This window comes from Phascolarctos cinereus, unplaced genomic scaffold, assembly GCF_003287225.1.
Source record: "Phascolarctos cinereus isolate Bilbo 61053 unplaced genomic scaffold, phaCin_HiC Scaffold_726;HRSCAF=1367, whole genome shotgun sequence".
Taxonomy (NCBI): domain Eukaryota; kingdom Metazoa; phylum Chordata; class Mammalia; order Diprotodontia; family Phascolarctidae; genus Phascolarctos; species Phascolarctos cinereus.
This window is the reverse complement of record NW_027556098.1, coordinates 181,329,589-181,356,321: the sequence shown is the minus strand read 5'-3', so window position 1 is coordinate 181,356,321 and position 26,733 is coordinate 181,329,589. Positions and strand designations below refer to the sequence as shown.

General features: G+C 37.2%; 1 protein-coding gene across 1 annotated transcript in view; it reads left to right on the top strand.

Annotated features, from left to right (window-relative positions):
* The window catches only part of LOC110207269 (aldehyde oxidase 3-like), a 108,644-nt gene that overhangs the window by 20,112 nt on the left and 61,799 nt on the right, over window positions 1-26,733 (top strand). The window contains exons 6-14 of the mRNA XM_020984898.2: window positions 1,670-1,731; window positions 4,058-4,138; window positions 5,152-5,232; window positions 10,619-10,763; window positions 11,525-11,620; window positions 17,420-17,571; window positions 18,122-18,215; window positions 23,832-23,941; window positions 26,231-26,415. Of these exons, the coding sequence (XP_020840557.1) occupies window positions 1,670-1,731; window positions 4,058-4,138; window positions 5,152-5,232; window positions 10,619-10,763; window positions 11,525-11,620; window positions 17,420-17,571; window positions 18,122-18,215; window positions 23,832-23,941; window positions 26,231-26,415 (1,006 nt within the window). The remainder of the gene's footprint in view (window positions 1-1,669; window positions 1,732-4,057; window positions 4,139-5,151; window positions 5,233-10,618; window positions 10,764-11,524; window positions 11,621-17,419; window positions 17,572-18,121; window positions 18,216-23,831; window positions 23,942-26,230; window positions 26,416-26,733) is intronic.

The window sequence follows — 26,733 nt, the reverse complement described above, 5'->3', positions numbered from 1 at the left end:
GGCATAAAACCACAGGATCTCAGATTGGAAGTGAATATCAGAGGTCAGCTAGCCCAACTCTCTGTCTTCAACACAGGGAAATTTAGTGTCATGGTCCTCCCTTATCAATAAAAACAAGTATCATTCCTTGTCTGGTAATTCAGTATAGTTGTGTTCCCAAAAGAGAGGGCTAGAAGTAACAGGTGGAAGTTAGAGAGACGTAGATTTAGGTTCCCATAAGGAAAAAAACCCTGATTTCTGGAGATGGCCAAAACTGCAGTAGGCCGTTTGAGAAGGTAATGGGTTCCCCTTCCCTAGTAGAGGTCAAATGACAACTTGTAAGGAATGCTGTAGAAGAGATTTCTATTTAATCATTTGTTGAACTAAATAATATGCAACAAAGCTGGTTCTGAAGCACTTAAGTTCTTATCCCAGCTCTGCTACTTACCCTGTGTGAGCTTGGGCAAATCATTTGAGTTACCTGGGCCTTGCTTTTTTGTTTTTTGTTTTTTAATTTTTATTAAAAAAAAATTTTTTTTTTGGGCCTTGTTGTTGTTGTTCAGTCATTTAGTTGTGTCTGACTCTATGTGACTTGGGCTTTGTCCATGGGGTTTTCTTGGCAAAGATACTGGAGTGGTTTGCCATTTTCTTCTCCAGTGAATCCTTATTTTACAGGTGAAGAATTGAGGCAAATAGGGGTTAAGTGACTTGTACAGGATCACACAGTAAGTGTCTGAGGCTGGATTTGAACTCAGAACTTCTTGACTCCAGGCCTAGTGTTCTATCCACATCACTACCTAGCTTTGCCCTTACCTGGGCCTTAGTTCCCTCATTTGTAAGAGGAAGGAAGGGTGCTGGACTAGCTGACCTCTAAGGTCCCTTCTACTGATAGATGTACAATCTTGTGATCCTGTGACCTCTGAGATTCCCTTGAACTCTTAAAGTTCTGTGATTCAGTGAAAAATAATAACTGTTGATCTGTATATGAGTTATGTTAGCAATTGACATCTCTTTATGGCAAAGTGCAACAAGGCCTGTAACAACACTGGGGTAAGTTGGGGACATTGGCTTATGGTTAGAATCATAAAGCTTATCCCCTTACCCAGTTATTTACAAAATAGCAAGGGAGAGCCCATGAAATAATTGGAGGAATAGTTATCATTTAGGGTCCTTGCATATGACCTTAAAATACAAACCACATTTCTTGGCAATCACTTAAAGGATTAATATAGGCATTTTATAAGACCTTGAACGATTATTCTTATTAGTTGTGTTTTAATAATGTAATATTCACTCACAGGGTGCTATATTATTTCAGTTAACCTTGCTTATTTTAGTGACCAACATATGTAGACATTTGTACTCTTCAATTGTTTCCTCAAAAATAATAGGCATTCTATCATTTAGTCTTCATATAATTCCAATGATGATTTTAATAAAAGTATTTTATATTCAAAATATAAAGATTCTTCTCCTTCTCCCTTCAGTGTCTCTACTCCTCCTCATCCTCCCACTCCCACCTCTAATGCCTTCCTTCCACCAACCCTGAGTCATTCCAGAAAAATTGCTTCTTGGGCTTTGCTGGGGTCCCCATAGCCTGTCCAACAAGCTTGGTTTCACAACAAAAAAATACTACAGTGCAAAGGTGCAAAGGATTAGTTCTAATGATATGCATTTCTTCCTCTACAAGGTAACCTGTGTCGCTGTACTGGATATAGGCCAATCGTAGAAAGTGGGAAAAGTTTCAGCGCTGTAAGTATGGAAAAATTGTAAAAACAGATTCAGCGTCTCCCAAATTCAATAATATGATACCATACACATTAAATAGAAAACTTATTTCCAGTGGAAAGCACAATTTTGGCAGGATCTTGTGGCTATCTTGATCTTCCTGTCAGTGGTAAAGGTATTCTCCCCCCTCAGAAATTCAAAGAAATGGATCCTCTATGATTTGGTTTATTTGACATGAATATTAAGTAACATAGTACTGATTAAAAAATGGATCAGGCTCCATTCTTTATAATGACTTTTGTGGTCAGGAAAAACTGAGGAAGCCATCTTGTCATACTGTTGAGTCACAGAAATTTCTTTTGAATTGGACATTTAAGCTGCTCACTACATGTGATTATGATTGTGACTCTAATCAACACTAATGGAATCTATATATGGGAAAGAGAAGAAAGGTCATTTGAATAGCTCTTATCTCCTGAGCAATCACTTTCCTATTGTCCTCATGCAGTGCTTGAACTTCTAAGCACAGCCTAATGAAAAGCACTTATAAAGTCTGTTTCATTAAAATAAGGGGGAGCAGACAGTATAAAATACCAGAGTATATACCTGCCTAAACAGGTACAGGAACTATATGAACATAAACATAAATACTTTTCATACAAATAAACTGAGATCTAAATAATTCAAGTAATATTTACTGTTCATGGGTAGGTAAAGCCAATATAATTTTAAAAATGACAATTTTACTTAACTAATCTATTCAATGTCATCACAATTAAATTACCAAAAAAATTTCATTGAATTAGAAAAAATAATAATAAAGTTCATTTATGAGAACTAAAGGTCAGGAACTTCAAAGAAACCAGGAAAAATGATATTTAAAGAAGCAGATTTAGAAGTATCAGACCTTAAACTACATTATAAGGGAGAGTATTGTTGAAATGTAAAAAGATAATTTCAATTATTTTAAATGAAAAATTTCTTGTATAAATAAAACCTATGTAGCCAAGAATAGAAGGAATGCAGAAAATTGGGGAAAAAAACTTTCATAGACAATATCTTTGATAGGATATGATTGGGTTGGAACATTGCTGTGGTGTAGGAAATGATGAACTGGTTGATTTAGAAAAACATGGAAAGACTTGAATCCATGAAGGAAGATGCTACTCACTTTCAGAGAAACAGATGACAGGTGAAAATAAGCAGAGTACAGTCTTACATATATGTGTATGAGTGTAGATGTGTACATTTATAGATATCTATGTATATGTCTATATATCCATGCTTAATTGTAGCCTTCTTTAGGGTAAGGTGGGAGAGAGGGGAAAAAATAAAATAAAAAGTGAACAGCAGAGAAGAAAAGAAAACCAACAAGGAAGCAAAGAAAAGCTGGGCAGCTTTGAAAATAACACGTAGAATTTATTGTACAGGTTTTCTTGAAATGGAAATTTATTGTTTTATATTGAATCCTCTTTTATAGTATGTTGTATACATGGAAATGTTTTTTCTCCTCATTTTGTATCTAAGTTTAAGATAAAAAATTATTAAAAAAATAAGGGGAGGAGGGAATTTATGTTTTTGCAGTCCTTTCTTGTAGCATCATCTCTCATTCTTCTACTTGACCAACTTGCCTTCTTTCCTTAAGGTGGCACACCTAGCGAGTACATGGTAGAGCTGTCACTCCAAACTTCCAACCCCTAATCCAGCGCTCTGTCCACTTAGACCACATATCCACTCCAGCTTCTATGAGCTACATTAGTAGTTCTTAGTTTAAAAAAAAAGCCAAGAAACTCATGAATCTAGAACTGGAAGGGGCCTTAGGACAGAGGTCAAAAGTGTTGAGTAGGTATGGAGAGGTCTCATCTATTTCTGTGGGTGAAGGGGTTATTGATACATAAGTGGGAGTGTTTTTTGGTTGGGAGATTCTCTAGTATTATTCACATCCTGCTATATAGATAGCTACCTACTCTATTTACATAGTCTTGGCTATATGCAGGGTACTGAATTAAGTGATTGGTAGTGGTCAGCTGAGCAGTTAGGTGGCAGAGTGGTTAGAGTGCCAGGCCTGAAGTCAGAAAGACTCATCTTCCTGAGCTCAAATCTGGCCTCAGGCACTTACTTGCTGTGTGACCTGGGGCAAGACGTTTAACTCTTTATGCCTCAGTTTCCTCATCTGTAAAATGAGCTGGAGAAGGAAATAGTAAACCATTCCAGTATCTTTGCTAAGAAAACCCCAAATGGAGTTATGAAGAGTAATACATGAATGAAAAATGACCAGACTGCAATAACAAAGTGGTTAACTTCTAGCTCTAGAATTCTGTGATTTTTAAACAATCTGTTACTTCTTTAGGAGTCATCTTGCTGTCAAATGAAAGGACAAGGGGAATGTTGCTTGGATCAAGAAGAACATGAATCTGAGAATAAAAATAACGTAAGTAACTACCCCCACACTCCACCACCATTTCCCCACTCCTTTTAGTTTTAAATCATTTGCAGTATATGGATGGTACTTCTCTCTTATCATAAATTGGCTAAAACATGTGGGCTTGGAACAGGATGAAAGAAGAGAAGGAAGAGAAAAACTATGAAAGCAGTTGCCTATCTTCTAGTCCCAGCTCATCATCTCTCATTGACTCTCAAGCCTCATTCCTTGGACAATAGTATTTTCACAATCCTCAAGTCTCATTAGACAAGAAGACTACTGCAATGTACCCTGTCAGATAATAGTACCCACCCTCATGAAAGATACTATAACTATATTATCTAAATATGGGACCAGCTATGAGCTCCACCGTGACTTACACAGGAAAAAGTAACCAAGGTGAGTCCTCATCTAGAATATAAACCCCTTATGATATAAGAAACTATATATATATACATATATATATATATATACACACATATGTATATATAAATACACATGTATATATGCACACACATAGATATAGGTTTTTCATATGTATGTGCGTATGTGTGTGTGTGTGTATGAAACTCCACAGTCTATTAGCCATACATAGAGTTGAGGCTCAATAAATGTCTGATAATGATGATCTTAAGTGAGACATAATCTGAACGAGCATTTTTTAGCCAGGCTAAGTGCTTTGCAAATATTAGTAGGTGTTTAATAATGATTTGTTGAATGAATCTTGTGTCTCTCAGAATTGCTTGTTTCTTTTGGGGCACAGCTCAAGTACTACCTTCTAAGGAGGCCTTTCCATATCTCCGCAGCTCCTAATGCCTTCTCCCCAAATCATTTTGTCTTCATTTTGTGTAAACTTCTATACATACGTGGTGTTTCCTCTGACTGTAGACTCCAAGCTGCATGAGGGCAACTGATGCTTTCCCTTTTGTTCTTGCGTGCCCAGGGCTTGGCCTATTGTAGCCATTTAGTAAATTCTTGTTGATTGATTGGCTTATTTGTGACTGAATTAATTTTTTTTTAAGGTCTGCACCAAACTGTACGAAAAAGAAGAATTTTTGCCCTTGGATCCAACCCAAGAACTTATATTTCCACCTGAACTCATGGTATATTGTTTTTCTTGATTGATTTCTGCTTTCAAGCAGGGCCATCCCCCCTTTTCTGCAAAAACAGACTTTCCTGAACTGGTTCCTGCTGTCCCTTGCCTTGAGTGACTTTACACTGGATCCACCCTGGGGGACTCACAAGATCAAAAGAGGGAGATTTCTCTTCCTTGTCCTTGCCCTTATTATCATATTCTTTTTCCTGTTTCCTTTTTTTTTTTCCCAGTGGTATCCCTTCCCAGCTCACAATGTCCATTGCCATAAAGCACACTCAGAACATATTCATTTAGGCAGTAGATAGTTCCTCGATTCAAAAGATCCTCAGGACACAAACTAAATACAGCTGAAATAAGTAGGAAAAAATCCCACAATCTTGCATTACTAAATTAGCTTGGCACAGGTTGAAAATATTCAACAGTCTCTTCTTGGTGTTTCTTGTTTTCTGTTCCCCTTCCAACTGTGAGACCTTTAGCTTTCACTCTTTGGTCACTGACCTTTCTGGTAGTCCAACCTACTGCTATGCCTAGATCATGGATGGGGAACCTGCGGCTTTAAGGCCACATAGGCCCACCCTTGGCCTAGATCTAAGGTGAACTCTGTCCATTCATCCCATCAATCTTTAGACAATCATTATCCTTTCCCATCTGGTCCCTAGGTCTACCTCATTCACTCTCACATCAGAATTGATATCCTAATAATCACCTTGTTCAATATCTTCCTTGGACTCTGCCCAAGAGAATCCTCCATTTTGGTCTTTTCCTGGATAGTCAGACTCTTATTCTTATTCCAGTTCTGAGTCTCCCATCTCAATCAACACAATTTTCTTTAATTCTCTTTCTTCCCTTTCCAATTCTTGCTTTTCTAATTGCCTCAGGCCTTCCACTCTCTTTCCTCCTCTTAGGTATATACTCTTCTTTGTCTTGTTTTTTTTTTCCTCCCACTTTATTTCTAATTCCTTTGGAAAATATCCTGTTTCTTTACAGTTTCATGTCTCATTTTAACCTATTCCTGAAGTGCATCAAGTATCATTTTACTTCAGTGGTTCTGAATTTCCTATCCACATCCTGTATCATCACATTTACTTTTCTCTTGTCTTCCCCTTTCCCCCACTCCTCCAACCAGGAAAAATGCTAGCTCACAGTTAGCCATATTTAAAGAACCATTCCTGCTCTATATACATCAATTTATCATAGGATAATTTAAGAGCTGGAAGAAACCCTAATAGCCATCTAACTACCCCTTCTTATTTTACAAATGGGGAAACTGAGGCCCAGGAGATTAAGTGCCCAAGGTCACAGAGCTAGCATTAAAGCTAGTATTTGAACTCCAGATCTTTTGACTTCAAAACCTGTTTGCTTTCCACTACCCCTCTAAGCCATGAAAATTAAATATGAGAAAGCTTTGTCTTTCTAATGATTTCCACGTAAGAGGACCAGGTAGAATATTGCAATGTAAGATATGTTTGAAAGAATGCCATCAAATTTAGTTTTAAGTGAATAAAATAATTCACCAAGGTAGCAGTCATAGTGCACTTAAGATGAAACTATTCTACTTTTAAAAGTGGATCTTGTGTAACATAAGACCAGTGCTGTGCATCAATATTTTGGGGCATAGCTGGATAGATGGATGCACACTCATTGAAACTGAAGGCAACAGTTCTTATAACAGAAGATATCATCTCTGATATAATAGAGCACTGGCTTAGAAGTGTTAAGCAGCCAGTGCTCTTGGCTCCAATATTAAACAGCTTTAGGATATTAGGCTTTCTGGACACTAAATCCTAGGACTTCGAAAGAACTTGCAGATGGGATTATGACCTTGTTTCAATGACGTCTGAAAATATGGTGAATTAAAATTAGTTAAGGTCAGATGTCCTTATTTTCAAAAGCAGGGAAGAGGATGGAGTTTATATATGCTGGTGAGCATTACTCCTGGCAAAATTGTAGGACATATTACTACATAGTGACTATGTAGAAAAAAAAAGGAGCAACCACAACTAACCAGCATTACTTCCTTAAGAAAATATCCTGCCAGACTAACTTTGCTTCCTTTTTTGACAGGGTTACTAGATGGATTACTAGACAGGGGGAATACTGTAGATATGGTTTGACAAAGTATCTGTCAGCCTTTCATGATGTTTTTATGGATAGAAAAGTGGTTTAAGTACAATTGGTTGGATTCAAAACTAGTAGGACGAACATATACAGAATCTGGTTTGCAGTCAGCTTGGAAGATCTCTAGTGAACTGTCCCAGGATTTGTGCTTGGGTCTATGCTATTTAATGTTTTTATGAGTTCCTCAGATAAAAGTGTAAATGACATGATCAAATGTGCCCCTGACATAAAACCTAGAGGGATAGGTTATGTGGATGAGACAGTTAGGACCTGAAATGGTCCTGAGAGGCTAGAATTTTTGGCTGAGTCTAATAAGATGGAGTGGCAGCTAGATGGCTCAATGGATGGAGTGATGGGCCTGGAGTCAGGAAGACCTGGGTTCAAGTCTGGCCTCAGATACTTACTAGCTATGTGACACTAGGCAAGTCACTTAACCTCTGTTTGCCCTAATCCACTACAGAAGAAAATGGCAAACCACTCCAGTATCTTTGCCAGGAAAGCTCCATGGAGAGCATGGTTCATGTAGTGATGAAGAGTCAGACACAACTGAACAATAAGATAAAATGTAATAGGGAATATATACAATTTTATACTTGGGCTAAAAAAAAATCAGCTTCACAAGTCCAAGAGAGCAGAAACATGACTAGACAGTTAATCTGGGAAAGGTTTTGGGGGTTTTAGCGCACAGCCAACTCAATTTGAGTCAGCAGTGTGAAATGGCAGACAAGAATCTGCGTATCTAGGACTTGGGATCTTATAGTCCCTCTGTACTCTCCTCTGGTAAGACCACACAGATGATGGTGCTAGGTTCTAAGGAAACACACTGAGAAAGGACACTGATGATCTTGTTCTCTGAAGAGAGGACCAGGATGATGAAAGGACCCAGGATAGCAAAGAACCTCAAGATCATCTATTTGAGGAAATTGAAGGAAATGAGGGTGTTTAGCCTGTAGATGGGAAGATTTAGGGAGACACGGTTGCTTTCCTCAAGTATTTGAGGGATTGTCATATTGAAGAGTGATTGAGTTTGGTCTCAGAGGATCTCAGAGATTTTGGGAGTTGCAAAGAGTTATAAAAAAGCATCTAGGCTTGAAATAAAGAAAACTTTTCTAGCAGTTGATTGTGGTTTCCTCTTTCTTTGAAGTCTTCAAGAAAAAGCCTGGATGATCACTTTTTGGGTTCTTGTTCAGCTGTGGATTAGGCCTCTGAGCTCTCTTCTAACTCAGATTCCATGCATTTTCTCTAAGAAATGTTTCCTAAATTTATCTCTGAGAAGCAGTGTATTTAGAGTCAGGAAACCTCAGTTTCGGTACTGCAACTGTCATTTTACAGGGTTTTCCAAAAGTCTTAAACTATTAAAGCTTCAAACTACTCTTTTGGGACTCCCTAGATGTGTGGTATTGGGCAGACCCCTTCACCATTCTGATCCTCAGTATTTTCATCTATAAAATAAGGAGTTGAAATGAGATTATTTCCAAGGTCCACATCATTTCTTAGAATTCTAGGTTTGGAAGGGATCTTGGTGGTCATCTAGTCCATGCCATAACTGAAAAAGAATCCTCGCAACAACATAATTGAAAAGTGATCATCTAAGTTTATTTTTTTGCATTTAATAATGTTTTATTTTTTTCTAAATGCATGTAAAGACAGTTTTCAACATTCATTTTTGTAAGATTTTGATTACCAAATTTTTCTCCCTCAACCCTTTTGTGCACCTTCTACTCATTCTTAGTTTTACCCTCTGGACCACAGCTAGCAAGTCTAATAACCCCTCTTCACATAACCAAAAGATTTTAGAGTTGGAAGGGATCTCAGTGGCTGTCTAGTCCAACCCCCAAACAGAATCCCCACTCCAACCTATTTGAAAAGTGATCCTCCAAACTCTGCTTGATGATGAGGGAAAACCTGTTACCTTTCAAGGCAGAATTCATGGTAACTCTTCAGATCCTGGAGGACAGCTCTCATGTCTTCCTGAGGGCATGTAGATGCCATATGGGTAGAGTTCTGGACTTGGATTCAGGAAGACTTGAGCTCAAAACCTCCTTCAGACACAATGTTTTGTGATCCTGGGCAAGTCATTTAATTAAAGCCTCAGTTTTCTCAACTGTAAAATGGGGATAACAGTAGCATCTACCCCAAAAGGGTTGTTGGGCATCTAGGTGGTGCAGTAGACAACGGGCTGGGCCTGGAGTCAGAAAGACTTATCTTCCTGAGTACAAATCTGGCCTCAGACACTTAGCATGTGAGCCTGGGCAAATCACTTCACCCTGTTTGCCTCAGTTTTCTCATCAGTAAGGAAGAAGGAAATGACATCTGTAAGGAGAAGGAAATGGCAGATCAATCCAGTGTCTTTGCCATGATAATCCCAAAATGGAGTCACGAAAAGACTGAAATGACCAAATAACAACAAAATAAAAGGTTGTGAGTGCAGCATGCCAAGTGCTTTGCAAACCTTAAAGCACTATGCTAATGTTGTTACTGTTATTAATTTTTAATAGGCTAAACTTACACAATTCCTTTAGTCCTAGTCCCTTCCAACATTCTGTGATTAACTGGCAAAATTTCTTTTCCACTTTTCTACTGAGGTATAGAACTATTTAGTTTGAATTTTTGGTACACATTGCCTTGTTTAAAAAGAGGGCTCCCTTTGGGGTTTGACATGAATAGAATCTTAGGAACCTTAGAGGTCATAAAATATAGCTCGCCTTTTTTCAGATGATGAAACAGGCTTAGAGAGATTAAATGTCTTGTTTAGAAGTTATAAATATAGTCAATAATATAAACAGGATTAGAAAACCTGCATCTTCTCTCCTGGGCAAGTGCTGTTTCCGCTACAGTCATTTATGTGAAAGGAAAACACAAAAACTAGATACGGTGCAGACTTGGAATATAAAAATCAGCCATGTTGTCTTCAACACATGGCTAAGGGCTTGTTTACATTTCTACCATTATTTGTAACCTAGGCAATAATTAATTTGTAAGTTGGAAGCTTGGCCTGAAACATCTCATCCTGAGATAATGTTTTATTCATCTGTTTTCAAATAAGGCTTAATTAAATTTTTCCTTGGTTTTTACATCATAGGATATGGAAAAGCATACAAAGCAGCAGGTTTAATCATAAATAGATTACATTACATTCCTTTGATCAATTTTCTTAACTTCATATATTCCAGAGTACATTCTTTTTATTTTTATTTTGTTTGTGAGCCTGCAAATGTTTACCTTTCATTATTTTAATAGTACTAATGGACATTATCAACTTTGTTTCCCTGTAGAGAATGGCAGAAGAGTCAAGAAAGAAGACACTAGTGTTTCAGGGGGAGAGGGTTACCTGGATTTCCCCTGCAACCCTGAATGACCTTTTGGAGCTCAAATTGCAATATCCCCAAGCTCCTCTTGTCTTGGGTAACACCTTCGTGGGTGAGTAGTTGGATTGTGTCTCTTGTATTAAAGATCACAATTTGGCCCTGAGTTTCTGTCTGTATGAGACAGATAAAAACTAGCAGAAAGAGACAGCATGTTAGCAAATCTACTCCAGAATAAGAATGTATTCCTGGTAACTTATCATTACTGGCCTGCCATAATAATAACACATAGCATGCTATAAATATTTAATATTTGTAGTTCTAAAGGGAGAGATATGGCCTACAGAGCTAGCCCTAGAATGTTTCCATTTTCTACAATTAGCATTCTTGTACTTTTGAATATTATGGACAGTGAAAAAAACCTGTGAGTTCCATGAGAACAGGAATTGTGTTTTATTTATCTTTATCTCTTCCTTAGCACCTAGAATAGGGCCTTGAACAAATAGGCAGGCAATAAATGTTCATTCAATAAATATTTATATCCAATGCAAATAATAGGGAACTTCAGAAACTTTTCACTTATTGTTGCTTTAATTAGCTTTGTATGGTTGCTCTGTGACTTTTCTAAGCCATGGTGTCGTTTCTAGAAAGATACTAACTTGCCATCCTTTTCTTTTTAATTTCTTTCTTTTCTTTTTGAGTGAGGCAATCAGGGTTATGTGACTTACCCAGGGTCACATAGCTAGTTAAGCGTCAGCTGTCTGAGGCTGGATTTGAACTCAGGTTTTACTGACGCTAGGGCCGGTGCTCTATCCACTATACCAACTAGCTACTCCTTGCCTGCTTTTTATTATTAGCAATACTTTTGTTTTTTAGGACCCAACATGAAATTCAAAGATGTTTTTCACCCAGTTATCATCTCTCCCACTAGAATTTCGGAATTGAATGTTGTGATAATTGATGCAAACCAAGGTATGTTACCACTTATTTATGTCGGTGATTATGCTAAGAAAATTAGTGTTTATTTGAACATATCACAGAACAACAACAAGAGTCATCTTGGCCATCCTGCTGTCTTGAGACAGAACTGTATCTAAAGCTTCCCAGGCAGGAAAAATTTTTCCTATTTTCAAGGACTTCCAGGGAAGGGAGTACAATCTGACTTCAGACACAGTTCTATGCCCATATCTAATGGATGCTTAATAGAACTTCATCCAGCTAGAAACCTTTTCTAACCATCTTCATCATCCGGGAAACCTTTGTGTCTGCCTGTTCTCCTTGTGCTATAGGTAAATGCTTTTCCTTCTGTTTTCAGCAAAGATGAGAGTAGTAGATCATCATCCTCTGGAAAACAACCCTTGCTATACAGTATATACTTAAACATCGCCATTATCTCTTCATCAGCTTTTCTTCTCCAGATTATGCATTTTTTGTTTTGATGATTTTCTCTAGTTACCAAACATGCCACAAAAGAAAAACATTGATTTTATGAACTGCTTCCCAGTTCAGGATTCAATATGCTGGATTACTATTATCCTATGATTGTATGAGAATTTTAACACAGGATTATTAAACTGAAACAAAAAGTAGGGAAATTTTATTTAGTATTTATTATTTTATTTCATTCATAGAGAAATCTTCACTCTTCAACTACTGTTCCCACAATTACATATTTTGCTAGTAATCTAATCATAATGATTCACTATTAAAATGGAAATGTTGAAAAGAATTGGAATTTTTTTTGGAGAAGCAAAGGACAAGGAATTTTCCCCATGAGTTATAAAAACTCTTTTGCTAATGCTACTTTACTTCGATTTTGAAGCCAGATGTAGAGCTGCAATCAATGGCGAAATCATTACTCTATTTGGGGGAAACATTTGAATTGGTTAGCTCTCAGAAGGGCGCAGTCTAGACTAGGCAACATAGACAACCCAAGGGGCAACACAACAGAGTGCAAGAAAGGATGCTTTAAAATATTCAAGTGATTATAAAATGCATATTTTAAATTTAAAAAAATCTGGCTCTACATGTCCTTTAGGCATCTATTTTGAGATAAGCCAAACTGCATTTTTTAAGAGCAATATTTGAAAGCTTCCACTGAACAGTAGCCCAAAGTGAGTGAAATTTTAAAGCTTTGCTAGGGCACATAGATAATGATAATCATAATAATGACCATTTACATAGTGATGTAAGGTTTGCAAAGCACTTTACATATATTATCCCATGCCTTCTCTGACTCTGGGTAAGGGTATTACTTAAGGGGCATCTTTAGTGTTTCTTATTCATTCATAGTTTAAAAATCACAAATAGGCCAGTTGCAAACCTTGCTTTTCTACATCATATTTATGGTTATGTTGATTAGGGACAGCAGACGCTTCTCCCTCTACACCCATGTTACAGACGTATCCATGACTCTCCATGATGTAGATTCTATACATGAACTCTGTGCCCTTGCCTTCGAGTTTTACTGTTATTGTCCAGGAAAATTGATGAGTAGTTTAAGCTGTACAAAGACACAAGTTCTCTAAACTCACATTTGATTTTCTTTTGGATTCCTATTTGGATAACCTCATGGTAAACACCCTTTGAAGTCTAAATAAATACCTGTTTTATAAGATCCAAAGAGCAGGGTCCTCTCTTAACCAGTTTCAAATACCAAAGTTCATTGGGGATTCTTTTTTAGTCACTTAATGCTGTCCAACTTCCCAAACTTAAGCAATGTGCTCCCTCTGCTGGAAGACTTTGTCAGTTTTGCGATCTTTGAATAATGATTTGAGACTCAATCCCAACCAAAGGTAGTAGGCTGCCTAATTCCATTTTCTTTGGAAACATGAGTAAAATGGTCATTATTGTTAAATGGATAATAAAAATGTACAAAAAACTTCTATATAGAGATGATAACAGTCAGACCTTCGAGTAAAGCAGCAGTGTAGTATAGGGCTTATTTATCTGGGTCTCAGTTTCCTCATCTGTCAAATAGGAGAGTTGAACTAAGTGACCTAAGGTCCCTTCTAGATTTAGGAATCAGTGAATTCCAGGAATCTGCTAGAACTTCCAGGAAGCAGAAACTCATAAACAAAATATTTTAGAATGATCTGAGTGCCTAGGAATGTGCTAGTCACTGGGCTTGACATAAAGGAATATGACATGCTTCATGCAAGGGCACAATTCAATTCAGGTTAACAAGAATCTTTGGGGTACCTACTATGTGCCAGGGACTGTACTAGATGCTGGGGTTAAAAAGACAAAAAGAAAGCCATCACTTACTTTAAAGACCCCGTGCCCCATTTAGGGGGAAGTAAAGCATTTATGTAAACAAATAAAAATTATATACAGTGTAAATACAAAGTAAGTTTGGGAAAGGGCAGTAGGGAGTGCATTAAGAGCCTGGGGAATCAGGAAAGTCCTGCTGTAGGAAGTGATGCCTGAATTCAAAACCATAATTAATTTTCTAGCTTGGGGCACAGAAGATAGGTGACCACTTCACAAGGATGGGGGAAGACAGAGTCTAGAATAGTCAAGGAACAACTACTAGGAAGGCTGATAGGGCTGGTGATGATGGGGAATGGGGAAAGAGGTAAGTAGCCACCCCAGGGAGCCAAAGGGCCTTAGTTACATTGGCTTTCTTTAAAGCAGAGATTCTTAAATATTTTTGAGTTACAGAGCTCTTTGGCAGGCTGGTGAAACTGATGGATCTCTTCTTAGAATAATGCTGATTGTCTCATTAATGATTGAAGGAAATGTTAAAACTGAAGGAAATGTTAAACTAGAAGTGAGTGAAAATAAAGATACATGTTTTCCCCTCCAAGTTCATAGAATCCCTGAAATCTATCTATTGACCCCCTAGAGGGTATCTGTTGTGCCCAGATTAAGAACCTCTGCTCTAAAGTCAGCACCCTTGGGAAAAGCTGCAGTGTCTCTCTCCTAGTTATAGCTCTGTCTAAGCTCTAAATCTTGTGTCAAATCTCTGTGCTTCATGTTATTTGAATGGTTTCTTCATTGCTGCTTACAATATTTTCTCTTTGACCTGGGAGCTCTGGAATTTGTTGATAATATTCCTGGGAGTTTTCATTTGGGGGTCTCTTTCAGGAGGTGATTGGCAGATTCTTTCAATTTCTATTTTATTCTCTGATTCTAAGATTTCAGACCTGTTTTTCTGGATAATTTCTTAAACTATGATGGCTAGGATCATGGCTTTCATGTAATCCAGTAATTCTTAAATTATCTCTCCTGGATCTGTTTTCTAGGTCAGTTGTTTTTCTAATGAGATATTTCACATTTTCTTCTTTTTTCATTCTTTTGACTTTATTTTATTGTTTCTTGATTTTTTGTGGAATCATTAGCTTCCACTCATCCCTTTCTAAATTTTAAGGAATTAAGGTTTTCTACCTCTTTTCCCATTTGGCCAATTCTGCTTTTTAAGCAGTTATTTTTTGGGCCTCTTTTTCCATTTGGCTAATTCTGTTTTTAAGGTGTTATTTTCTTCAGCATTTTTGTGCCTCTTTTACCAAGCTGTTGTCTTTTCATAATTTTCTCCCTTAGCTTTCATTTCTTTACCTAATTTTTCCTCCACCTTTTAGTTGATTTTGAACATTATTTTTTAACTCTTCCAGGAATTCTTGTTAGGACTGTATCCAATTCACATTTTTTTCCTTTAAGGCTTTGCTTGTAGCTGTTTTGACTTCATTGTCTTCTGAGTGTATGTCTTGATCTTTCCTGTCACCATAGTAGCTTTTTAGGGTAAGGTTCCTTTTTTGTTGTTTGCTTATTTTTCTACTCTACTTCTTGATTTGGAACTTTATAGTAATGTTGGGCTCTATTCCTAGCATGGAAGGGACAGGGAGCAAGAGTTCTGTTTCAAGATCCAGGCTTTCTCACACTGTTGTTTTAAGAGCCACTTTTGGGGTTTTGGAAGCTTTTGGTGTTTCCAAGGTGGTGTGACCTGGGAAGAGGCGTGGTCACTGCTTTCTTCATTTGCACTCTAGTCCTTACACAGGAAGGGCCCCCAATCTCTTGGGATTGCAATTGATACTGTTCCTCAGGGTCCCTGATTCCTTGAAGCCAGAAATGATACTGCTCTAGGGACTTCAACTCCCTTTTAACCAAAAGTGCTGCTCTCTGTCCTTGAACTGTAACCCAGAAGTGGGTATTGCCGATGGAGTTGCCAAACAGAACCTGGGCCTGCATCTAGTACTAGCACAGGGCTACCCTGAAATCTCTTTCTGACCAGTTGCTAGGCCCCCTTAACTGTCTCTGGCTTGAGAGCTCCTGAAGCTTCTGCTGCTTCGCTCATCACCACCTAGTCCCACCATTGGTGTTTCATCCACAGGGGGTCCAGATCAGCCTCTTCCTCCATATTATAGATCTCTCTTTCTGACCTCCTATGTTGTCTTGGGCTAGAAAGAACACTTTGACCTTTTGCTGGCTCTGCCATGGCAGAATTTGATTTGAGGTGCTATTTTAAAGTGTTTCGAAAAGAATGTTGGGAGAGCTTGACTGAGTGCTTCTCTATTCCACTATCTTGACTCTGCCCCCAGAAGACCAAGGCATGGATTCTTAATCTTTTTTTCAATCATCAATAGGTATCTTTGGAAATATGCAAAAACTATGAATCTCTTCTCAGAATGTTTTTAAATGCATGAAATAAAATAAATAAGATAACAAAGGAAACAAATTATATTGAAATACACTTTTTACAATATGCTAAAAAAAGTAAGTTGAAGCCCTATTTTAGAGATTGAATGAGATAACAGGGAAACATTCTGCAAGTCTTAAAGTGCTTATGGTGTCAGCTATGGCTATTATTACAGAGACTATTGTGGGCTCATGCATGTAAAACACTTTAACTATTAAACGCTATATAAATATAAACTATTACCATTTTCTTCTAAACTGGATTTCACCACACAGGGCTATCAAATTAAAGTTAACACTAAATTTACTGGTGATATGGATAATGTTGCATTTTTATTATTCCTCCTCCAGATGGGGAAATTAGGTACCGGCTTATAATGTAAATATGAAAGGGGAAAAATGGCAACTTGAAGTGAAGGGTACAGCTGGCTGATTTGTTTTGTTTATCTAATCAAAATCTGATGAGTCAGATCCCTCCATTACCTTTCCTTTGTCAATTCTGGTGACAAATGACCAAAGAGTCACAGAGGTTTTACAACACTGTTAACTCCCAAAATACCAAAGAGCTCACACAGGTTAAAAGAAAAAAATTTTCTTCATTCCACTTGGGAGGAGAAATTAGACGCAGTTGTTGGGGCCTCCTCTAGTAGGAGACCCAAGGCAGTTGGGATAAACCTTGATTTATATACGTGTGGCTAGATAAAGAATTAAGCAGTGTAGTGTAGTAACAGTAGTGAGGCAAAACAGCAATAGGGAGGCAAGGTTATCCAGTGACAAAAAGTCCATTCATAGCAGGACATCTTCTCTGGGCCTGTTGGTGCTTTCCTGAGCTCAGGTACCATTCTGTGATTTAGTTGAAGCAAAGTTCTTCCAGAGCACAAAGGATCGTTGTTTTTCTAGAGCGCAAAGGATTGTTGTTATGCCATGCTCAAGGCACAGCTTGCTTGTTGGGCCTAAGTTCTGGAAAACAGGGTATCTAAAAAGAGAGAAGTGGTTTTGGATCCTGACACCATCCACCTCCATGTTACCACCATGCCCTGAGGCCTCCACGTGTAACTCTAGGCTACACAATGTCTCCATATTATATACAATCAGAAAGGCATTCACATTTTATTAATCAAGGTAACTTGTTTTTAGGATTGACTATAGGTGCTGGCTGTAGCCTGGCCCAGGTGAAAGAAATCCTCACTGAAATGGTTTTAAAGCTCCCAGTGGAGAAGACTCAAATTTACCGAGCACTCTTGAAACATTTGAGAACTCTGGCTGGACAGCAGATCAGGATCATGGCTGTAAGTATTCTGAGTCTACTTACATGGCTGTGAGTATTCTAAGTGTTCTGAGTGGGCAGAAAAATAAATAATTTAGTAAAAGAAGAGTGGATCATAAAATGGTTCCATTTGTTTGTAGACTTATTCATTGGTGTTTTATATGTGGACTGGAAGAGATTGTCCACCTAATTTTAGATCTTTGTTTAGTCCCAGATTAAATCCCTCATAGCCAGTCCTGTCCTTTGAGGGCCTTCTGAGTCAGAAGTGAGTGGTATTTCAGAAAGATACTCTAACTTCATGTTCACGCTTTCTATTTTATAGGTAAGGAAAGGGATGAGCTGATCCTTCTCTTGTTTTAGTCCTTTCCACGAAACATAAAGAAAATCTCTGTTCTAAATTCACATTTCTGATTCTAATTTGACACTTAGGTTAAGAAATTAGAAATTAAGAAAATAGAAATTGTAGTTCTTTGAGAAATAATGCTATTTCACACTGATAGTTACTTCAGCTTTCAAGAAAATAGAATAATCATGAAAGCAACCGAAGTTCTAAAATAATCTCACATGTTTAGTCCTTAGGAGGACACATTGTAAGTCGTCTGGCAGCATCGGATCTCAATCCTGTTTTGGGTGCAGGCAATTGTGTACTCAACTTGGTATCAAAAGGTGAGAAACTAGGCTCCCCTGCAAATCCTGGTATCTGTTATATAATGATATGTAACCCTGTGTCAGAAACTATTGTGTGACATAAAAGGCCAAGTATATTTTTTGGGTTCTTCTCAGTCTCATGGCTCATAGGTCTTGCTCAGGAAACCTGGGAAAATAGGATGGAAGCTTCTTGAGGTACTATTTCACTTTTATACCTGGTAGGAGATGATTAAGAAATCCTAATTGGAGGATTTTCAAAAACAAATTTCAAGCAGCAGGAGACAATGGAGGAGGGAGGCTAAGAAATGCCTCCTGGAAAAGGGGACATTTGAACTGAGTCTTGAAGGAAGCCAGGGAAGCATGGAGTGGAGCACTGCAACTGGGCCAGTGTGGTTGTGCCAGAGACTATGTGGAGGGCAGTCAAAGTAAGTGCAATGTTATCTCTGCACTGCACCAAGAGTCCTCTCAATACTACTCCTCTCCAGGAAATATATTGAATGGTATAATCTCAGAAATATTGCAAACTGCTCTGGAAGCCAGGTCAAAAGGTATTAAATGATTACAGACTTCTTCAGAAGTTCTACAGTGTCCTGGAACTCAACAAAATCAAAGCAATGTCATCTGTAAACAGGATCATCTGGAGCACCTCGTCATCCACCAGAAATCCCTCCTTCACTTGGGCTCTTCACAGGATCTCCTCCGTCAGAGATACATAGTTTTGTTGAACAAATATCTCCCTTATTTATGCCTTTCCTCATATTTATTATCAGGAGGTCACTGAAGTGTTATTTCTGTTGTTATGTTATTACAAGGAATCTTAAATGATTTTGAAGTTTGTATATGAACAATGTGCTATAAAAGAGCTGTTAAAATAGCATTTTTCCCCTACCAAGTCCAATGTTATTTTTGTTGTTTGTCTTGTTTTGTTTTGTTTTGCAATTAACAAACAATAAGCAAAATAGATCATCATATCTCTTTGAGTCAGTTATGAGGATAGAGATGTGGTCCATGTTGAGATTATGAATGCTTGTTGGTTTACAAATGTTCTCAGTTCTAGCACATGTACCTCATACAGGTTTTGAATAGGCTGTAAAGTAGTTATATAGGTCAGTAATTACTGATATTCTTTCTGTTACCATTTTTTGGTTGAAACAAATATTGGAACTTTTTTCCCCACACCTTTGGCATCATTTATTCTAATGATTCAACTAAATTACATATTATTCTCTGCCCTCACAGTTGTATCATCTATAGCACAGATCTCCTTCCTATATACTTGATCTAATCCAGTTACTTTTCCTATCTTTGTTTTCTTTTGTGCCATTTCTACTTCCTTTGTCAGCATCCCAGAGAGTGTGTCAGGGTCCAAGTGTGTTTGTTTCACTATGCTAAATGGAAAATAATTTTAAATAGGTGGTTTTTTGGCATATCTTTTCCATTTTCCTTCTAGCAGTAGGCCTCTTTGCATTTTCATTATCGAATGCCCTTGTCATGACTTTGCTAAGTTGAATATCAAGCAATACTTGCATGGCTACATATTATAGTTACGGTAAATTATGTAAAATGTGAATTTTTAATGATTTTGGCACTTTTACACTTTGGAGAGGCAAAATGAAAAAGTAGAGAGTAGGCCTACTCTCAAGATGAGCTGGGTCAAGTTCTGTTTCTGAAAATGGATATGTGGCCCTAGGCAAGTCACTTAACTTCTCTATGTCCTTAAGCTGCTATCTAAATCAATAGGATGCAGAATAGGTGCTTATCTGCCTTAATATAAGGAGTTTCCTCACTCAAGGAACTACCTAAAATGACATAATCATAAATTTAGATCAATAACAACCATCTCATCATCAGCTTTATAATTTTCAATGTGTGTTTTGTTTGGTGCTTACAAAAATCAACATGTAATTTGAGTACAAACTTTGGAACAGCAAATCAACAAAGAAAATAAATTCCTCATAAAGGTAAATATTAAATGGCTTGGATCTGTAACCACAATGTATTCTGACCAAATCCCTGATCATTATTTTTTCTTAAAGTCACATGTACTCATCATAAAAGAGGATAAGAGAAGATGAAGTGAGTTATTTGGCAGGTATCTGTTAAGCCAATAAAATGCCAATGGTTTTTTCTACTTTCTGGACCCTCAGAAAGATGGAAAGTGTTTATATAGAAAATTAGAAGGAAATTGTCCTTTTTATGCTAACAACATTCCACCTCTCATTATGTATCTCCTTACTCATCCTTGATTTTTCTTAAGCATACGAAGTCATATGTGTCTTCATATACTAAATGTTAAGGATTTACAAAAAAAAAATGACAATAAAGAAAATCCCATAAAAATACCCCAGTTGGTTGACTGGAAGTGTATTAAGGAAGCAGTTCACAGTATTATTGAGGAACATTTTATTAAAAGAATAATAAAACCCCTCAGAAATCTTCAAATGATCAGTGTAGGGAGGCGGTGGTTATCATTTTTCTCTCCTCCTATGAATCTTTATAACATGACTACCAAGTATCTTCTCTTCTCTAATTTTTCAGGCTATGCTGGGACAAGTTTCCATAGAATTCTCCATTAAAAAAAAAAAGCTAACTCCTTGATATGAAGATGAGGTCAGAACAAACAAAACACCCCCATCACTCCATCATTCCTTTCCAGTACTCTCCTTGAAGGCCCTTCTTACATTCTTTGTTCTTGCTCAGTTGCCAGCCCTGTCATGACCTTACACATTCCTTGGGACAGATACTTTATTTTCTCCAGGTATACAAATAGGAAACAGAGGAGGAAAGGGCAGATACCCCAGCACTTGCTCCAGCATTTAAGGGTGAGGAACACTCCCCTCTTAAGCCAGTAACTGAATAGACAAAATGTTATTCTTATCTAAACCTGTAATTGCCAGCAAGGTAAAGATTCATTAAGTTTTTGTATGGACTAGTAAAGTGAACTTATTTAAAACTGGCTCTTCGTCGTTCAAAGAAAGGGTATGTGGATTTTTCTTCTTCCAAATACTTTTGAAATCATATAATAATCATAATCATGAGAATATGCACATTATTACTGCACACAACAGTATTTTACCACTTACAAAAGGTTTTCACATACATTATTCAATTTTCACTAGAAATAATAGCTAACATTTATATAGCACTTTAAAATTTATGAAGCACTTTACATATGTTATCATATTGATTTTCACAACAGATCTGTGAGGTACGTGCTATTATTCCCCATTTTACAAATAAAGAAAGGGTCTGAGAAAAGGTTAGTAACTTGTTCAGGGTCATACAGCTAGTAAGTATCTGTGGCAGCACTCCGCCATCTAGCTGCATTTCAAGTAGGACAGATATTGTCTTGTTTTATAGATGACAAAATTGAGGCTCAGCTGGCTTGGGTAGTTTGTCCATATTTTTTAGAGAAACAGTGGAGAAACAGCCTTGTGTGACTACTGTAGATCATACAGCTGTTGATTATTCAATTTATGGACTACCTGGTTTTCTTTGCTATCTTTGGAGGCTACCTTTGGCTTGTTCATGGCTTGTTAATGATTTCCACTAGAGGGCAGGGAAGTACAGAAAATGAATTTTGTTTTGTTTTGTTTTGAAACAGACCAGGATGATTTCTTTCAGGCTTTGATTAGAGAAGCGCAGTACTGCAGACATATGTTTAATAACTACCAAAGTGGGTAAGGCTTCCATGCTGACGATCATACAGGATCTTTAGCCTACTGGTGTAAATGAACAAAGGAGATGTGCTCTGTTTTATAGTCATAGACTTATTTATCCTTAGCCCTTGCAAAAGATATGCCATTGGTCAAAATGTGGATCCAGCTTGAGAATAGGGATGGATCAGCCTGAGGGATCAGTTACTCTGAGGAAAACAGGCCAAAGCTTGGAGCCTACTGAAAGGGGGCTAGCAGGACCATTGTCAGAGAAAGAAAGGACAGAAGTATCATAGAGGTAAAGCCTGTGGTTAAAGTAAAGCTCCTATACCATCCCCAAGCTATTGCTTTAATATAAAGAGATAACTTGATTCTCAAACAGACAAAAATTGTATACTTCATTCTGTGCAACCAGGCAAGCCTATGGCAGTTAGTCAGAACATTTTGAGACTGCCTTTTCTGGAAGTACCTTCTAGTTAGGTGCTATGTTGTATTTCCTGTAGCATTTCTTCTTTTGAAGTGTATATACTTCTTCAGTAGTATTTCTTGACTATGAAATGGTATTGTCCAACTTGAGTATCCATTTTATTCATCAGCTGTGCCTCTGAAGGATTTTTTGGCAGTTTCTAAAAATAAAATCCATTGGCTGAGGACAAAGATTTGCCACCGCTACAGGTATTCAAAAGAATGCACTGTGGGTTTTGAATTAAAATAAGAGTTCCAGAAATATTTTGTGTCTTTGGAATAAGTGTATAGTAAAAATGACTACTTTGAAGGGGGTAACTTGAACGTATGTGTTTTATACCATTAGTCACATTAGAGTAAAAAGAGAACATTGGACTACAAATAAAAAAACTGGGTTCAAATCCTCACACTGCCACTTGCTAGTTGTGTGATTTTAACAAGTCACAACCTCTTTTGCCCTGTATAATAATATATTATATCTCCCAAGAATAACATGTTATACCTCTCAGGATCCTTATGAAGATCAAGGAGATAATGCATATAAAGTGCTTTGTAGTCTTAAATGGCCATTTAAAATGTCAGCTCTTATTATTTATATGATTTATACCTCCTTTTACTTACTATAGTTCTTGCTACTATCACTTTTCTCTTCTGCCAGAATGGATAATTAAGCGCCAACCATATATCTACCCTGACAGCTAGTTGGCAAAGGGGATGCAGTGGCAGGCCTAGAGTAAAGAAGACTCAGCTCTTACTATTTATATGATTCACAACCCCTTTTACTTATTACAGTTTTAGATTGCTATCACCTTCCTCTCCTAACAAAATGGATAATTAAGCACCAACTATCTATCAACCTGGAAAACTAGTTGGCACAGAAGATAGAGTGATGGGCCTGGAATCAGGAAGACTCATCTTCTTGAGTTAAAAACTGGCCTCAGACACTTACTAGCTCTGTGACCTTGGTCAAGTCCTTAACCCTGTTTGCCTCAGTTTCCTCATCAATTAAATGAGCTGGAGAAGGACATGGCAAACTCCTCCAGTGTCTTTGTCAAGAAAACCCCAAATAGGTCCACAAAGAGTCAGACACAACTGAAAAATGATTGAACAACAACTTGAAGCCTCTGTTTTTCTTAGAGAGAATAGACAAATTCCTTTTCAATGCAGCCTCATTTATGTGCTCCTTACATGTCAAGATTTCCCAATCATCCAGAACAATTATTGCACAAAGGTTCACGGACCTTTTCGGCCCCTCTTCTATGAACTAGAGAAGTCCTACTGTTGGTATACATAAAACATACATGCCTTTTCAGGGGAAGTGTCCTAGGAGATCTTTCCAAATTTGGGTATACCCACTTTATATTATATTTAGAGCCATTTATTGACATTTCCCAATTTTTCTTTTTATTTCAAATTTCTTTTCCTTTATAAGATTTATACTATTTGGGGTTATAATAACGTATTTTTTTATTTTGGTGAAAATTTTATATGAAAATTTTTTTTTGCTTAACAGAAGGAACACAACAACTTCCTTTAAATGGTCATTTTCTTGCTGGGTCACCAAATGCAAACCTTACATCAGAACAGGTTTTAGTCTCTGTTTTTATTCCTCTCTCTAAAAAGGTAAGAGATCATGATGAGTCTCTGTTTTGTTTTTAGCAAAGTTCTTGCTTTTAGTTCTATACAACATTAGGCATAATGAAGTAGGGAAGGCATGTTGAGGAAATACTAAATTTATCGCAAAAGAACATAGACACTTATGTATTTTAATATACTTAATATATGTATATACATATATATAAGCATAAACAATAACATTAATATGCAAATATAATAATGATAGATTTGATCCTTATTTGTTGACTGGCTTTATTAAAGTTCAAACTTTTGCTGTCTTTAAATTTCATATACATATGAAATTTATATATATACAAATATATATGTATACAAATATATGTATGTATACAAACATGAACAATAATATTAATATGCAAATATAATAATGAAAAATTAGATTTGATCCTTATTTGTTGTTGTTGAGTGACTTTAGAAAAGTTCATAACTTTTGCTGTCTTTAAATTTCATTAGCTCTAAAAAGATCATGATACTTGGAATCATAAAATTTTAGAACTTGAACTGAAGGAGACCTTAGGAACCATCTAGTCAATCTTTGTTTAATTGCAAATGAGAAAACAGGCTCAGAGACGCTAGATAGAGGATATACTCATGGTTACTTGGTTGGTTAGCAAAAGAGCCTAGACTTGAACCAATGCCTCTATGGAGAAAATATTAAGGATACGAAACAATTTTAATTTTTTTCCATCTTGGTCATAATTTTTTAAATAAACAAGAACGTCAGCAAGGTGGTCAAGAAAACAACTAAATTCCAAGTAATGCTAAGTAAATTGATAGTATGTGAAAGCCTTATTTCGTTCATTGATTGATAAGATTTGAACAACAACAAATCTATCCAAATGTTTGAACTCATGTTCCATCCCAACTTCAGACACTTCTTAGCTGTGTGACACTGGGCAAATCATTTAACCTCGTTGTCTCTTAGTTTCCTTATCTGTAAAATGGGGACAATACTAGCAACTGCTTCCCAGAGTTGTCTTGAGGATCAAATGAGATAATATTGGTAAAGCACTTTGCAAACTTGAAGTGCTATATAAAGATAAATAAGATGCAAGCTATCATTATTGTTAACAGGGATGGTTATTAGAAAACTAGGAATTGCTGATTCTCTTTTCTTAAGACTACAGAATTAGATCTCAGACAAGATCCTAGAGATACTTTAGTATAGTTGCCTTTCTTTACAAATGAGGAAACTGAGGACCACAGTGGTTAAAGGATGTGGCCAATGTTACACAGGTAGTAATAGGGAGACCTAGGGTTCAAACCCAAGTTCTCTAACTTCTGCACTGGGCTATGAATTCTCCTTTACTATAATATAATTATTTAGCATGGACTAGGTGCAAAATATACACTAGATGCAGTAGAAAAAAGGGGGCAGCTAGGTGGCCCAGTGGATAGAGCACTGGTCCTGAAGTCAGGAGGACCTGAATTCAAATCTGGCCTCAGACCAAATACTTGATACTTACTAGCTGTGTGATCCTGGGCAAGTCACTTAACCCCAATTGCAAAAAAAAAAAATCATAGGATCATAGAATTTTAAAGCTGGAAGGAACCTTAGAAATTTGTCTGACCCACTTATTTAAAGATAAAACTAAATTGTAAGGAAGTGAAGTGACTTATCTGGGGTTACACAAATAATAGGTAGTAGAGCCAGAATTTAAACCTAAGTCTTCTTCCTCCAAGTTCTGTAGCTGCTTAAACTCAGTCAAGTGGTCAAAATACAGACAGAGAAAGGCTGTGAACAAAGCTAGGTTGTTCAGTAATTTTCAGTTATGTCTGACATTCTATGACCACATTTGGGGTTTTCTTGGCAAAGACAGTGGAGCAGTTTGCCATTTCCTTCTCCAGTTCATTTGACAGATGAGAAAATTGAGGCAAACAGGGTAAAGTGACTTGCTTAGGGTCACACAGCTAGTAAGTATCTGAGGACAGTTTTGAACTCAGGAAGGTGAGTCTTCCTGACTCCAGTCTTGGCATTCTATCCACTATGAGATCTGCCTGCTCCCCAAACTGTGTTTAGCTAAGTGTTATTCCTGTGCAGAAGTCAGTATTGGTGGTCTGTCTTTTGGGGTAAACATTGCAGACAAGTGTTACATGATAAGAGGTCTTGATTACTGAAGACTGGGAAACTATATTTAAGGGATTGCACAGCTTGGTGCCAGGGGCTGGAGAAGAGGATTAACTTGGTTCTATGATACTTTATTGGAAAGAATGGAGTGGGCTAATGTAGTAGAAGGAAAACAGAGAAGAACTGCTTTCATGTTGTTGTTTTTCCAGTGGGAATTTGTGTCAGCTTTCCGACAGGCACAGCGTCAGCAGAATGCCTTAGCAATTGTGAATTCTGGAATGAGAGTCCGTTTTAAGGAAGGCACAAATACCATTATGGACTTAAACATTTTATATGGAGGAATTGGCTCTGCTACTGTCAGTGCAAGCAAATCATGTCAGCAGCTCATGGGAAGGTACCGTACATATTCAATCAGTTTTTAATGAGTATTGTGCTATATGCTATAGCGAATACAAGGATGAAGGGAAATGACATTTACAAATTGCTACAGTTAGAACATATCAAGGGCATTAGAGAAGTATGAAAGAAGTACTATGAGAATTCAGAGAAAGTTTGGGCTGCAGGGATCTGGGAAGGCTTCATGGAGCACACCATTTCAGCATTGGATGGAGTCAGGTAGTGAGTAGTAGATTAAGCAGTTTGCATTTTATTTCTCAGGCCTAAGGAGCCATTGAAGGTTTTTGAGCAAAAGGCTCACATGACTAAGAGCTGA